The sequence below is a fragment of the Balearica regulorum genome, chromosome 1 (assembly GCF_011004875.1).
Source record: "Balearica regulorum gibbericeps isolate bBalReg1 chromosome 1, bBalReg1.pri, whole genome shotgun sequence".
Taxonomy (NCBI): Eukaryota; Metazoa; Chordata; class Aves; order Gruiformes; family Gruidae; genus Balearica; species Balearica regulorum.
This window is the reverse complement of record NC_046184.1, coordinates 58,225,454-58,241,844: the sequence shown is the minus strand read 5'-3', so window position 1 is coordinate 58,241,844 and position 16,391 is coordinate 58,225,454. Positions and strand designations below refer to the sequence as shown.

Sequence of the window (16,391 nt, the reverse complement as noted above, 5' to 3'; positions counted from 1 at the left end):
TGTCCCAACCCTCATAATAGACATAATTTTTCCTATTAGAGCCTCAGTTTCCCTTACTCCTTTTCCATGTCCCTTGGTCTAACATCCATGAGGTCCCAGCTCACTTCCTTCCCTGTGTGAAAATTAAATCTCCCCTCAGCCACAGGCTCTACCCCGATTCCCAACTCATTTTGCTGCTGTACAATTAAAAACCCAATTCCCACTCATTCGCTCTCACCATCTCTCTAATCTAATGCCCTGGTGTTATTCTCATAACAGCATGTAGAGATGTGAACTGATCTGCCTCCCATCTTGTCATCTTCTCTCACATATTCAACCCAATTCCCAGGGTCTGATTTTGTACAACTATGAACATTTATTCTTGAAAATTGATCACTGGCCCAGAGGCTAAATGTTTGTTATCCGGAAAAAAAACCAGATGACATTACAATTATTCTTATTTTAGGTCCTGAAAAGGGCAGGAAGTCCTACTACATTAGCAGTGAAAGGAACAAGGGTGGCTCGAGAGGGTCTTGGCAGGTTCATAAAGTCACAACATTTGAAAGCAAGGTCCACATTTGATCACCTATCAACAATTTATCAATAGCTCAGTGATTAAAAACAAAGGTCTTTCACTTCATTAAACACATTCAGTGCCGTTTGCTCTACATTCCAAATGGCTGAACTGATGTTCCAATGCAGCCTATTTTTAGTATTTCTGATTAGTTCATTATTTGGGAAAAGCTACTGACTGTGTATCTGTTGCAGAGATCTAATTCTTCAAGTGGATCCTGAAGAAGAGCAGGGCTTCATATAGGTCTTAAGAATTTGTTTGGATGCGGGTTCAACCTCTGTCCCTGCTGTGGTGCAGGTCAGTGAAGTGATGGCCATGGAGCTTTCCTCTCCTTGAGTCCTTTCCTTTGTTTTTGTTTTGGGGAAGAAGCCATGTAAGATATTACACCTTTTCCCAAGAAAACTAAGATCAAAAATGACAGAAAACTAGCAGTCTCAGTGAGAATTAAACAAGATACTCAAAATAAGTGATCTCTTGGGTGTCTGAGTAAATTACCACCTCCAGATCAGATTTTATTTATTTTCAGAACAAACTATTTCTTTGCTGGTAAATCCTGCAGTTTTGTCATGAATCCAATGAATTTTCACTGGTAAGTGACAACCCTAGAGACAGAAGTGACCGTGTATCCCCAGGGCACATACCACACGGGCAAAAGCATTCCAGCATTGCCTCTTCAGCAAGCTTCAGCCCTCATGTGAAAGGACAGGATCTGCAGGTCACATGGAGATTAGTCTCTGTGTCCTTCAGCCCTGCCTGCTAAAACTGCAAAGGAGAAATCCAGCTGTGATGGCATCTTCTGGCTCCAGATTTCTCAAGCACTCAGAGACATGTCTGGGACCAAGCTCCCTTTCAGAACCCCAAATAATACAGTACCCCTCCCATAGGAACAGAATGAGATGTGACCATTTGTTCCCTTCAGACCACCTGTGGTTACCAAGTATAGGGGAAAAAAAAACCCCTCTAACTACATAGGCATGCCCGTATGGGGATATGGGAATTAGACTTGGATTGGGAACAGAGAGGCTCTTACTACAAGTCCCCATGGCACAATGTGATGTGACCTTGCATGGGTCTTGGAAGCAGCACACCTGAGTAAGCGCTGCATCCTGACAGCTCTCAGACACTCTGCTAATTTGCCTGTGCAGAGCACCATGCTTGAGTAGCCATTAGGGCTTGAAATACCTAAGCTAGCTTGCTTGGAGTTATTCAGGTATCTCCTTCTGGCACTGCCTGGCACTGGGCAGACGTGACCTGTTCTGCATTCTGTTCTGCCTGGAGAAGGACATGAAGTCAGTTCTAGGTGTAATACCCTCTTACTGATGTCAAAAGCTACAATGCAGAAACAAGTTCTACATGTTTGCTGTCTTCTGCTTTGCTGCCTTTCATATGTCATTTGTCATCTTAGATTGTCACTGCTTTGATGCAGGGACGACAGCTTTTGTGTATGCACGGTGTCTAGCATAAAGGTGTTTCCACCCTACATGAAGCATTTCGGTGCAGCTGTAATGGCACAATGGCAATAAAAGGTGAAAAACTCTGAAACCCTCTGCCAAAGAGCAGCAGACAGAGAAGAGCATTAAGTTTTGGTTCCCCTGCTTTACCAAAGATAATCTGAACAAACCATGGGTTTTCTGCCATGAAAACCATACCGTGTGCCTCCAGAAGACGGACAAATTCTTGTGCTTACAGCTATGAGACCAGCAGAGAGCCTCGGTGTAGGAGGTGGCCATACCTGCCTTAAGTTGCTTACATGGATAAATTTCTGGGCATCACCAAGTTGGGACAAAAATTTTATACTCCAGCTCCTTTTATTCTTCCTCTCCCCAGATTTCACTTGTCATACTTTATGACATGGAGCTGTGACCACTGGTCACACTTTCCAAATTGCTGTGGGTCAATGCAATTCAAGTCTCTCCTACCTCTGAGTCCCAGGGTTTCTCCTGACTCACCCTCCTCTTTCAGACTGTATTTCTCAATTATCTCTTTCCAGCACTCACACCACATTCCTATTACCACCTCGCCATGCCATGCCATGCCCAAATCCTGGGTACCCTCTTGCCTAGTCTTTCCTTCTGGCCAGCTGTGCTTTCCAGCTGCCACAGACCCTTCCAGCCCCAACCGCCCCTCTGTTTCCAGCATGCAGAGATGCTTTCCTCCACAGATGAATCAGTCTGCTCCCAGAAACAACCTGTCCCTTCAGGTTCTGCAGAAGAGTGTAAATCCTCCCTGGCCCTGGTGCCTTTACATCCTCACAGTGCTCTTTCTCGCAGTCTTGCTTTGCTTTCAACGCTTTCCCCCTTGCTGTTCCTGTAAATGTGGGCCAAGCTGTAATGATGCAGCACGCAGAAAAACACCTTTCTCCTGTGATCTTAGACAGCCCCTGGAATTAATTCCTGGAAAGCCATTCTTGGCCTTTCTGAGTTACGCTTTCCTGCGAACACACGGGCAAAGTGATGACTGAAGAGTGGAGCGATGATTGGGGAAGAGTGGTGCAATGATTAGGTGGTCACCTGAAATTTAGGAAAATTGTCGATCCCGTGCTTTTCCTGTGTGCTATGCTGCTGTTTGCGTTGCAGTTCACTCGGCAGGGTAGACATATTAGTTTCTCTGTGGCTCCCTTTCCCAACAGCAAAACAGCTGCACTGCTCTGCTCTGCTCTTGGCAGTTGTTTCCTTCGAGACTATTGAGTACAGTTACAATGGAGGTGTCTCAGCTGGAGGACACTGTGCAACATTCAGCTCCAATTAGTCTCCAACACCAAGCCTGTCCACAGCTGCTCTGTTACCCCAAACCCTTGCTAGACCCTGTCATCCTCCCTGGTTTCCTCCCAAACCTCCTATTGAATTTTTCTGTGAATTTTCTTTTCCCTGAAAGGAATACATGGCTCCTACTTGGACACACAAGGGGAGCAGGAGAGATTTAAACAGCTCCATGACTGGAAGACTTAGGGATCTGGTCCACTGTGCAATCCCTCCCAGCCTGGAAGATATGAAGGAACCTAGCCTTGGTTATTTCTTGAGAGAGCAGCTATACATCTCTATTTCTGTTGTTTTACAGATCAACTTACAATTTCTCTTTGTGCTGCATACACTGAGATGATAGGGCTCCAGGCAGGCAAATTATTTGAGGAATATCTGGGACAGAGGCTTCTACACCAAACTATAGCGCACACCACTCCCCCCCCCCCCCCCCCCCCGCGCCAATCCCAAAAGCACACACTGCAGGGGTACTCTGAAGTGAGTTGGAGGAGCTGGGAGCCTGGATATAGCTATTCCTGGACCTCCCCTCTCCCCCAGCTGCATTTCCACAGTGCATCGGGGATCTTTGTCCTTCACTCAGTTGTTCCCTCTGGACAGCAGCCCCTCGTGCTGTCCCCGAAATACTCTAAACCAGCTCTGTACCCTGCCTACGATATTTGCACTGTCTGCGGCCAAGTATGAACTCCCAAACACAGGGAAACCATCCATCCTGCAGTCACGTCATTAAAACTTCATTGTTCCTTCAACCTATTCCCTATACTTTATTTGACCTCTCAAGCACTGTTCCTTGGTCTCTGAATATTTGATTTCTGTCTCCCCCCCACCCCTTTCACGCAGGATGACATTCTTTTCTGCTCGAGTCCTTTCAAGCGCTACTGATCTTGAAGCTCCCCAATTACAACCACTTTTCTTGTGATGGTGACACCTTAAGAGACAACAGCAGCTGCCTATAAAGGGCCTCTGCCATCTGTTTCCTCTGCCACTTCTTTGAGACATCTCTAGCTATATACAGAAAAATATTTATCACAGTTCATTCACTCCCTCACTCAAAAATGAGCAAGAGAAAAATGTCTTCTTTCATGGTTCTGCAACTGTCCTTCAAAAACCCATGACCCTCAGCCTAAGGAAAAGGGCAATGCTTGAATCTAAAAGGAAGCAGAAGATTTTCTTGGTGATTGATCCCTTGAGACCCTGTACTCTGAAGGCAATTCTGGGGAGCATCTGCATTCAGAAATGACTCCTCATGGCTCTCTGAAAGGTGGAAGTCAGAGCCAGGCCACTTCATCTCAACCACCACGCTTTCATACCAACCATGTCTGGAAGGAGATGCACATGCGCACACGTGTGCACACACCACATGAACACAACTTAGTTGCCAATCCTTTTCCACCACCTTTCCCTAGTAGCTGAACAGGGTGGGATCAAGGGGAGTAGTTCCTACCCAGGAGGACTATGGGCTAGAAATGTAGAGGGAAGAAAAGAAATGTCCTCAGGGGTGAAGGCTGGGGGACAAAATGGCAGACATGAGAAATGACAGGGAGAAAAAGGGAAGAAAAGAAGAAACAGTAAATTCCAAAGGGGACTGATGGAGAGAACGAAGAAAAATTGAAACTAAGAATGAAAAAAAAAAAAAATCGAAACTAAGAAAGAAAATTATTAGGCAACATCTTCAGGAGGAAATAAATCTCCAGGAACAGGTTCTCAGAAATTTACTGGTTATAATGGACATTTCACAGTAAGGTTGCAGGAGAGAGCAAATAAGGTTGGATCAAAAGTGTTTTGATTGACAGTGCATGGTCTATGATACTGAATGAACATGACCATAAACCATGGAAATATTCAGTGTTCAAGTGTGATCCATCGGTAACTGCAGCTACACTGGTGGTATAAACAAGACCTGAAGAAAGAGAGAAGTTCTCTGAGCGATAGCAAATTTAAGAATGAAATGTAGTTATGAAGCAGTGGGAGGAGAAAAATAAAACAGACACTAAAAAAAAATCATGTTCAGGAGGAGAATGAAAACTGAGAAATAGGAAGAGAAAAATCAGAAAGGGATAGAAAATCCAGAGAACGGAGGTGGGTAGTGTTATTCTTTATTTGACAGAATGTATACTTTACACAACAAGCTAAATCAGAAATTTATAGTTGTTTGCTTCTAGCAAAAACACACATCAGAAACGTTCCTACCCATGGATGGGATGGCATTGCATTCTCAAGTTTTTGTATACCATCCTCATTTTCTGTTTTTCACAGCTAGCAGGTAGGAGTACATGCTCTGGGGGAATAGGAGGTGCAGGATAAAGTCCATATGCTTCTCTGGGGAGTTATACATTTGATAGGAAGCTAGTATAAAAACTTCAGCAGCCTGTGCCACAGAAGCAGAAGTGGATTTCACCTATCCTGCAGGGCTTGTTATGAAAACTCTGATTGCATTGTTTGGGATTTTATGGGAGAGCTTTTCTGTAACACAAAGAGGATAAATGGGGCTGGGAGACAGAAAGCTGTCAGTAAAGAGAAGAGATTCAATATAAGATAGAAATGCAGAAAGAAGAAAAAGAGAAAGGTGAATGCCAGGGGGTTCATGGTCACCTCTGCCATTTTACACACTCACCAATCCACGGTGAGGAGTCCGTAAGAGGATTTTTGCCCCACAGGGAGGGCAGCCAGGTTGAATTTTTCTAATGAGAGTGAAAGACGATGACAATGGAAATATTTAAAAAAGGAATTGCTGGAGTGGATGAACAGCTGGCATAAATAAGTGCAGAATCTCATTAACTTCGGGGCGGTCGCACACACTCACACTGGAAGTGAATTTAGTCCCTGGTTTGTCGGGTACGGACTGGCAAAGCGGGGACGCGCGGTGACCCTGGGGGTACGGCCGTTTAAAGCACGCACAGCCCTTCCTCAGCCTCATTCTCCCCTTGCCTACACGGACAGCGTAAGCAGCGTGCCTCCATCCGAGCCAGTGAGGTTGCATTGGTGCAATCAAGGGGAGAATCGGGCCTTCATCTCTTGTGCATAGAAACACTACAGTATTGTACGTCATCAGATGCCAGTTCAGTAATCATTTCCACAGATACAAGAGAAAAGAGACAACCTCGTTTCTAATTTAGTCACGATAGCATCAAAGAGACCCAAAGCCTATTGCTTTCTGGGAAGCAGGGACTTCAACAATAATAATTCTTCACACATATATAGCACCTTCATTGCTAACTACTTACTTTATACCCTGGGGTGTGAAGAAAAAGGACTCCGCTTAATTCCATATGCTCTTAATTGCTCTCTATCCCAGATCCTTCCTAGAAAAATATGATAGAAATACCTAAACTCACTGTTAATTTGTCAAATTAGGGCAGTCATTGAGACCAGCAGAAACGCAGGCCTAGTTTGCATCTTATATTGCAACTGCATAGCATAGCATCTAGAAACAAAAGAAATGCCAGACTAAGTAAATCCGAGCTCAGTTTAATCCCTGACAAATGTTTCAGGGAAGAGGCAAGAACCACATGGCAGTCAGATAGGGGATAGACTGCCCTTGTGAAATGTTATCCTAGTTTTTATGGCGACTGGCTTAATTGCTGAATTACGAAACACCCAAAATGCTGTTCACATCCATTAGGAGGATGCTTAATTTTCGTGAACTCTGTCGTAAATGCCCACTTGCTTGCTAAATGTTGTTAAAATCTTGGCCACGGGAGCTCCGGTGGCAGTGAGTTCCACAGCCCTGATACGCATCAAATGAGAACGCTTTAACTGGGTCTCCGGTGACTCACGTCAGGTCCTCTTGTCTGTGTGTTACAAAATGGGGAAATCAAGAGCTACTGATCCATCTTCTCTAACCCATTCATTATTCAATACAATCCAATCACTTTCCCTCTCATTCACCTCCTTTCCTAGGCAAGCACGTCTCGTCTTGCAGGCTGCCTTCATACACACGGTCTTTCCTACTCCTCCTTGTCCCTGTCCCCCTTTTATAAACCCTCTTCTGACTTTGCGGATCCACCACTTGCATGGCCCTTGCTCCTGCACTCTCTGCTATCCCTCCTGCTCTACTCTTTACGCCTGGGGACTTGCTGGTGCTGGGTTTTCTCTCTCAGCTGTGTGCTGCACTAACAGCAATATCCCTGTTTTTGGCATCCAGTGAGCCGCCGTGGTTCGTGCAGAGCCCTGCACGGCACGCCATCCCCCTTTTCCCACCAGCCAGCGGTACCCTCTGACCTGACTCACTGAGGTTCATTTAGCCGATCATCAAATCCACTGGGCCTGGAGACCCCAGGCCCATTCACTTCACCCCCTAAGGCATTCCTGAGAATCTCAGAGAAAATCATCCTCCTGTAAACAGCTTGAAAAGGACGCCTGCTTGCTGAGACACTTCTTCCTGACAACCAGAGATCCTTCACTGTAGTGCACAACAACTGCCCTAGGGTTATGGTTACAGAGACCCTTATTTTCCATTTGGATCCTGGCCTGATCCATGTCTGAGGGTTGCCAGGGAGGGTATTTAGGGCTGCTGTGAGCTCCTTCCAGCCCAGTTGCTGGCTGCATGCAGATGAGCCAGCTCATCGGCCGAGCTGACAGTGAGCCCTCCGGCCACGGGAGGTTGGAGGCAGTGAAGTGGAGGGCTGTTGGCTTGACCACAGGCAACGAGCAATGAGGGGAGCAGAAGGAGGGGTTTGGGTCTCACCCCCTCAGAGGTAGCCAGGCTGCCCTGGGGGCAAGAGAAGACAGCGACAGCAACTGGTGTCGTACATTGCTTTGAGGAGGGGGGACACTGGCCAGAGAAAGCAGGAGGGGGAGAGCCAGAGAGGGGTTGGAAAAGAGTTGCTTTAGAGCATAGAGGCAACACAGCTCCAAATGGATGGGGTCCTTCAGCTGGGGGGGGGGGGTGTGACTGTATGTGAGATAGGGGAAAGGGAGGGGGAAATGATGGCAGGGAGAAGAGGAAAGAGGACGGAGAGGTGAGATGGCAGGAGCAAAGGGGACAGAGGAGAGCAAGGACAAGATAATATAACAGAGGAAAGAGCAAGGGGGATGGGCCTCGGAGAACTTGGAGAGAAACAGGGAGAAATAATGGAGAAGCTGCTTTTGAGAGAAAGCACAGAAGAGACATGAAGATGAAAGAGAAAAATCAAGAGGAAAAACAGGGGAGGGAAACGAGAGCAAATTAAAATGGAGATGGATAGAATGAGTCAAAGATGGAGGGCAAGGAAAAAGCTGGGGTCATACAGGCAAGGGAAAAATAACTTTTAGGTGTATCATATTTACAATACATTCTGCGTATGCCTGACCTGTTCTGTGATCTGTGTTTCCCCTGCTGGGTAGCTCTCGCCCTGGGATGGGGGCTGCGGGCAGAGGATACAGAGCGAGAGCCCCGCTGCTAACCCATTTGCCCGGCAGCAGCCCCCTTCCCTCCCCGAGACCCCCCCTACAAGGGGGAAGGTTTCGTGCCCGTGAAAGGCAGCAGCACATCCCCTGACAACGAGTGCAATATGGAAGGGAGAAGCAGCGCAGAACGGAGCAGCGAGGGCTCCCCCTGGGATAAACCGGGTATGCTTGATTGGGAATCTGCTCTTAAAACAGGGGCAGGGGGCAGAGCCATCTGAGAGCCTGAAATGTTCCCTGCTCCCCCCGGCAACCTCCTCGCTACTGCTTTTAAATTAAATAAATACAGAGATTCTGCTGTCAAACCTCAGCGGTCCTCCTCCCCCAAAACTCTTGCTTAGATCGTACCAAACCGCAGCGAAGTGAGACAGGGGCTCAGCGGGCTGCATGGGGAAAGGGATGGGTTAAAAGGGAAACATTGGATAGGAATAGCTCCTGGTCTCCCTGGCAAAGAGACATTTGTTCTATCTCTGTGTAATTTCTTTATACATTACTGCTGCCACACTGCATCTCCATGTCCCTCCCACTGCATTTCGCTCTCACTCTCTTCAGCAAGACAATTTCTGGTGCATTTCAGGACAATATTAACCCATTCCTCTTTCTCTGCCAGTAGGAAGATTCATAATTTAAAAGCAATTTAAAAGTTGGTTCTAGCAACTCACTGGTGAGGAACAGCATTTCCTTGTCAAATCTTACAAAGGAATTGAGCTTGCAGGTCTCAACCCCTCAAGCCCCTACCTTCTGGGTGACTTACAGTCAGGTGTGCATTTAAGCTGAGACGTGAACCAAACCCACCCAAGTCTGGGATCCCGAGTAATTCTCCCTCACCATCTGCCACCCCACTTTTAAAAATCCTTTGTCTTCCTCTTCATCCAAGGCCTGTCCAGCTCTGCATCCTCCTTCTCCCTGGCAGATGCAGTGCCAGCAGCAATCAGCTATGTGCTGGGCCATTGCCTCCTGCTGCATCTCAGGGCTGTGCTAGACTGCTCCCATTCCCAAACCACGAAGATGTGGAGACCCTGTCTTAATCTACTGCTGTTTTCACTGTGTGTTCAGAAAAGCCCCTGGATTAGGACAGTGAGAGTCAGGGGAAAGGACCCTGGTAGATTTGTGGATCCTTGGAAGTAGGATGGCAGGCAATTCCACAGCACAAAACTAGGGACACTGACAGAAAGGAAGGCTAAAAGAAAGGAAATCGGGAAAGCTAAGAGGAAAAATAAGGAAAAAAACCACTCATAAGATGGGCATGAAAGGAAAGAGGTGGCTCAGGAGCAAACAGCAGTGGGAGAAGGCAGCGCGAGGAAGCGACGCAGCGCCAGAATTGTCTGGCAGAAGCTTGTCCACTGCCTGTGCCCTGCCTCACTTTGCTGTCAGCTCTTCATTTTTGCAAACACTGAAACTGCACTTAACTCTCATGCGCTGTTCAGATATAACAAGCTGGAAAGGGAACAGATCAGCTCATTAATTTTCCTTGGGAAGGGTCTCTAGGCAGGAATTATTTTCTGCACCAGCATCCATTCAATTATTTGCCTTCACACCAGTCAGATCTACAGGGATGTCTAACCCCATGCGCATCACTCATGCCTGCCTGCCTGCCCTGGACACTTCTCTCCCTCCTTCTCAGTATAAAAGCCTCCCAGACCTATCTCTTTCCTAATAATAATGACAACATGACAAAACCAATAACCTACAGATATAAAATACATTTCATTTGCTTGCTTCATAAGACCCTGATAAGGCATCGTCGCTCACTTTTTGAGCTCCTATAGGAGATCTACAGGAGCTAATGAAAGAATTAGACAAGGCATCACTCATAATAAAAAGTGGTTTTAAAGCATTTGGTGCCAAGAAGGAATTAGGCTGGAAGATCCGCAGCCATTTCAAAGTTGTAAGAGGTGCAGTATCCATGTGTGGCATGAGCTTGCAGATCTCAATTGCTTGGTGTACGTGTGTTTTGTGCCTACGCAGTTAAAGGGCTGAAAAGGGCCATTTTTCTTGAAGGGCAAAGATTTTTAAATGGCCTAGGGACACATTTGAGCAACCCCAAAGTCTGAGAAAGAATTAGCTCAAGGAAGATTAGGGAAAAAAAACCTCAGAAGTGTGATCTGCAGTAATGTGAACTGACACCACCTTTCTGCTTTAGCCACACCATGGAGCAAGGGCTCACTGTAGGACACAAGAAAGGGGGGAAAGAAATCCTGATAGAGGAGGAATATCCCAAATGACACTCCTCTTTGGAGCAATACAAAGATCTGAAAATTCTGACTGACACTCCACTGCAGGGAACAGAATGGCTGAAAAGAGGGGAACCTGAAAATTGAAAGCCCGAGGACCAAATTCTCCAAGAGGAACTTGCAATTCTGACCGCAGCATATCTGTGTGTACAGCCCGAGACTGAGTCCCCACATCCATTTTTGCTACTGGGTATCTTGGCCAAGAAGAGAAAACACAATTTAACACAATATTTTGAACACAAGGAGTCCACCATCTCTGACAGCCTACAGTGTTGACTAATGCCAGCGTTCCCCAACATCCCCAGAAATGAAGGCAACCTCGTCAGAGGCTTCCTACCAGTAGCAGGAGGCAGTTTGGGCTCCTTCTTTGATTATTTTCTTGTTACAAAGCCTCCTGACCTCCTCTTCAGTACCTCCCCTCGCCCTACAGACCTGCCCTGACAGGTCTGACCCCGCGCAGCAGAAGCATGTCTGTCCCAGACTCTTTATCGGGTGCCTTTGCCACACTGTGGGCAGGGTGTGAGCAGAGTCCAAGGGTTTTGCCCTTTTTACAGCCTCCTGCGACCAAGCCCTTCCCTCCACAAATCTGCACACCCTCTGCATCATGGGGGAAAGGAGCCTTTGCTGCACCCTTCTCCCTCCCGCTCACCAGCAGGCAGCTTTCACAAGGGAGAACGAGTCAACCAGGGACACCTTTCTGATTCCTTCACCCGAGAAAGAAGATAACCCCCCCTAAGGTGATCAGACGCGACAGTAAGAGGCCTGCCATCCAGGGGATGGTGGGGATAGTTAGCTGTGCTCTCCTGGGGACAAGAGAGTGCCAGACACCAGCCCATGCAGGCTGTGGGGCTGCGGGAAGCCAAGCGGAGGCAATCCCGGCAGCAGCGGTGCCAGACCTGTGCCGTGCCACCCCATGAGGCAAACCCGGGCCCGGGCCCTGCTCAGCGTGTGGCCATAGGGCCGGTTTTGCCTCCCACTGAGATGCTTTTGCTACCGAGCCTTTATCCAAGTTTTGGTGCAACCTGTGCCCCCAGGCTAGGGACTCAGAGCTGGGTTCAGCTCCTGTGTGGTGCATTGCACCCTCCTACCCCACTCGCCACTTCTGCCCAGCATCCAGGGGCTGGGGGAAGAGGCCAACCCAACCCTCAAACGGCTGGGGTGAGCGAGAGCACCCTGCCAGGGCCGTGCAGCTTGCGCTCGGGCTGAACTTCACACCCCTCGTGCAGGGCTGCAGTTTGAGCCCGTTGGAGAGCATCAGCAGGGAGGGCAGGGGGACTGGGCTGGCAGTGCAGCGTCGGGGGGGGCTGGGGGCACTTCAGAGCTTTTAATTGGAAGCATCCTGGCACTTTCCTTTGCCATGCAAGCCACTTCTCCACAGTGCCTGTGGGGTCCTGTCAGATGTAAAGGAGAAGGAGCCCTGAGCTCCTCCGATCTGACAAACCTCACCCGCCCCTTCCTCCTCCCCCTCAGACCGCGTCCCTCTGGGTACGGCTCTGTGGGCAGATAGACATGATCTGAATTCACTGCCTCTCCCAGCCAGGGTCCTCATACCTCCTGTCTCCACCCTAGCCTCCCTCCGCCCTCCAGCTTGGGGACACGGCTCAGGAAGGGAGTTCTTCCCCGCAGCCTCCCTTCCCTGCATGGCTTTGCGTTTGGGCTTCCTTTTGTGTTTTTTTTTTTTTTTTTTTTTCTCCTTCCCTCTCTCATTAATTTTTAATTAAGGAGATGTCTCCTTCCCCAGCTGTAATAAATAGCTGTGTGAAAGGCTTTTCATTTTTATTAATATATACCTCTCTATATTTATCTATTTAGAGGAAATGTGTGCGTGTGTGTGAGCGAATGTGTTTAAAACATCCCCCATTAATTTACTGCTATTGATTTTCTGGCGTGGAGACAGCATATAGTATTCAGCATAGAGCTCCTCTGCAGGATATGTTAAAAGGCAGCAGTTTGGGTTGACAAAGGGCACTAAATGCAGTATGCGTCAAATAGACCATCGCTCAATGAAGTCACTTAGCTATTCAAAACATGTCCAGCCATCACTCAACCGTTTGCACCAAGAACGGGGGGGAAATTCGCGCTTCTTCCCGGGCACAACCATTTCCAAACAGCAGCTTTAGCTTGCTTTGGTGAGAGACATCAGGACATACATAGTTTATTCCCCCTCCCCCCTGCCTTCCATCTCCCAGTGCCAGTCTTAGAAAATCAGTTCTGCGGTACCCACTCCCCGTTCTCTCCCATCGGGGAGCTCCAGGCACACCCAGCTCTGGTGGACACCGACAGACACAGACATTATCCCTGGATGTCCATAAACCCCCGGCAGCCCACCCTCCAGCTGGGAGCTGATTCATAAACAGGGCTTTTACAATGGGCTGCAATGTGCACACTTGTGCTCTCGCTCTCTCCTCCTCGCTACGTGTGTAACATAAACCGCACATTTACATCGGTTGCCCCTATCCCTCCAGCACAGGCTGAAGACCACCTCCCCAGCCCACACGTTCGCCAATAGCAGTACTGAGCAACACATATTTAAAAGCGAATCACTGGCCCCTCTTTTCTTTCCCCCTCCCTTAGGAACGTCTGATTCCAGAAGTTGGCTGCGGCGGTGTCTCTTCTGCCATCAGACATGTCACTGAGTTGCTGTTCAGTTCCACCACATCAGACTTAGGCTGATTTTTTCCATTCCGAGACTTGTTTATTTTTAGCCTTTACCATAAACCTTAAAAAAAAAAAAAAAAAAGCCCCAAACAAAAACCCACTCCCCAACAACAAACAAACAGGGGGAAAATCCCAGCCCCAAACCAAACCAATCAGCTGCCAACTAGACCCCTCTGCACCCAGCCCAGTGAGATGTGGTGGCTTACAGACATTACGAAATGCTCTGAACTCTGCTCGAGATGACTGGAATCGTTAGATTTACTGTAGGAGGCAATTTGGACATAACAGGGTTGTTTCCTTTCTCTCTTTTTCCCTCCAAAAGTGAACCGATAATTGTATCCAAAGTGCTTTGCAGTCACCCCCTCCCCACATCACCCCTCACTCCCGGTCTTGTCTTTGCAAATAAACCATTTGCAAAGAGAGCAATTATTTCACTCTGTGGTTACAGCCGGAGCACAGCAATAACACAGTATTTTGGCATTGCTTTCCCAGGCAATACAAACAAGCTGAAGACAGACAGACCGCACAGTTGTTTTTAGAAAGGGTCTCTCGGTATTTTTGTAACACACACATTATTCCAGGTGGAGGGGGGAAGTGAATTTTAGGGGAAGGTGGGGGAGGTGGGAGGGTGGGGAAGAGGAAGGGAGAAGGGAACGGAGCAGAGAATGTTTTGCCTGTCTTCTTGCCTCTGTGCCCTGAGTAACTGAGCCCACCGCTCTCGATCCGTGGTGAAAGGAATGAAGTGAGAAAATGGTGGAATGTGGAGGGATTTATTTAGAGGGGGGAGAAACATGGGGTGGTGGGAGAGGAAGGGGGTGTGTGTGTGGAGATCCAGAATCAAATACCTTCCAGGCAGCAGGTTCTCCATAATCCAGAATGGGTCATGACTTCCTCGTTCTTTTTGCTGGTTTCGTTCTCACTGACAGTTTTAGTCTTGCAAACCCCTCTGGAGTAAAGCCAGTAGTCGGTCCCCACAGCTATGGTCATCAGGCTGAAGGCAGCGAAAGCACCAACGGTGGTTAAAAGCATCTGAACACCTCTGTCAAAGAGCCCCATAATTCTTCATTATACAAATACCCAACCGCCTTCTGATTCTTGGGGTGTGTGTGTTTAATAAAATAAAAGAATAATAATTCCGACTAATAATATAATGGGTATATATAGAGAGATAGATATCAAAAAAGGGAGGTAAGAAAGCCCACGGAAAAGAGTGTAAATTAGAAAGACCACACGGGAAGAGGCTTGCCTTTTAAATCGGAAACGTTCTGGTTGAAATATAAAAAAAGGAAAAAGGAAAAAGAAAAATAAAAGAGAGAAAAGAACCAAGAAAAACCAAACAAATAAAGAGAGAACCCCCCCCAAAACGAGACGCCTTAATCCCTTTTTCTAAAATTCTGGTCTCCAGTTTCCATATGTAATGGCTAATTTGGAGATGGCTTCCACAGTGAACAGGGGAGCAGCAGCAGCATCCTCAACACAATCTCTCATTATCTGGACCTAGACAGTTAGAGACTGTAAGAGCAGAGATGCAACCTTCAGTCTTCTTGCTTAGCTCTGCAGCCTGCGCCATGAAAATCCTTTTCCTTCCCAGTTATCTTCCTTGGGTTTTTATTTTTTTTTTTTTTTCCCGGCAGCGGCAGTCGCTCCAATCCTCTCTCACTTTTGCTTGCTTGCTTCTCCTTCCTTTCGCTCGCTCCTACCACCAAGCCAGACTGCCCAGTATACTGTAAGCCCTTGATTTCAGCTGAACAGGTGCCGAGGTCTTGCCTCCCATGGCTTTTCTGCACAGCCGCGGCGCTCACTCCCGGCGGAGGTGGGCGAGGAGAGATGGGGGCTCCTGGGGGGAAGGGGGGGGGGGGGGCGAGGAGGAGGGGGACAGGCGCGGCGCCCCTCCCGAGCGGGGGGGCGCGGAGCGGAGCCCGGCTACGGCACCCCCTGCCCCCGCGGCGGCCCCCGGCGACTCCCGGGCCCCGCTACTGCATCAAGGCGGCGGCGGCGGCGGCGGCGGCGGAGGCGGCGCGGCGCTGGACGGCTCCCCCGCGGCGGCGGTGGCCGGCGGTGCTGAAGGACAGCTCCCCGGCCGGAGGCGCGGGAGGAGCGCTCCGGGGCTCCCGGTGCTGCAGGACAGCTCTCCGGGCGGCGGTGCGGGAGGAGCGCTCCCGGGCCCCCGGGTGCTGCAGGACAGCTCTCCGGGCGGCGGTGCGGGAGGAGCGCTCCGCGGCCCGCGGTGCTGAAGGACAGCTCCCCTGCCCGCGCCGCCCGCCCTGCCCGCGCCGCCCGCGCCCCAGCATCCGCGGGCGGCAGCCGCCCTCCTCCGCTCTGCGCGGGCAGGCAGGCAGGCAGGCAGGGAGGGGCGGAGGGGGCAGCCTCCCCCCTCCCTGCGCCTAGCCCGCCGCTGCCAGCCCCGGGAAGGGTTGCTCCCCCAGGCTGCCGCGGAGCCCAGAGGAAGGCGTAGCTGGGGCTCTCCCTCTTTCTCGTTTTCTGCCTTTCTTCCCCCACCTCCGCTCCCCCACCCCCACCCCCCCACCCCATCCCCCCCCCCAGCTCAGCCTCCTTTGCATCCCCGCCGTACGTGCCCAGAGCTGCAAGTGCAACCCGCACACCGCAGTTAGACCCGCACAAAACTTCAGTCAGCCGTTTCTCTCCCCAGGAGAAGGGTGAAATGTAACGCGGAAGGGTAATTTAAAAATAAGCATCTATTACTGTTATCATTGCTGTTGTTATGATTTTTAAGTGCTTGCTTTTCACTCTTCTCAGGTTCGCTGCAAGTTGCATATGTTTTGGTGTTGCTCGTTTTTCCGTCCC

At 49.1% G+C, this 16,391-nt stretch overlaps 1 protein-coding gene across 2 annotated transcripts in view; it reads right to left on the bottom strand.

The window, feature by feature from the left end:
* CACNG2 (calcium voltage-gated channel auxiliary subunit gamma 2) overlaps positions 1-16,026 on the bottom strand; it is a 52,100-nt gene extending 36,074 nt beyond the window's left edge. Inside the window, exons 1-2 of one of the 2 annotated variants that reach the window (XM_075742879.1) lie at positions 15,120-16,025; positions 14,432-14,577 (exon numbers count right to left, since the gene is read on the bottom strand). In XM_075742879.1, coding sequence (XP_075598994.1) covers positions 14,432-14,573 — 142 coding nt within the window. In that variant the 5' untranslated portion in view covers positions 14,574-14,577; positions 15,120-16,025. Of the gene's footprint in view, positions 1-14,431 lie in introns of both variants that reach the window. The other variant, XM_010309334.2, reaches the window with a different exon arrangement.
* Positions 16,027-16,391: the final 365 nt, after the last annotated feature.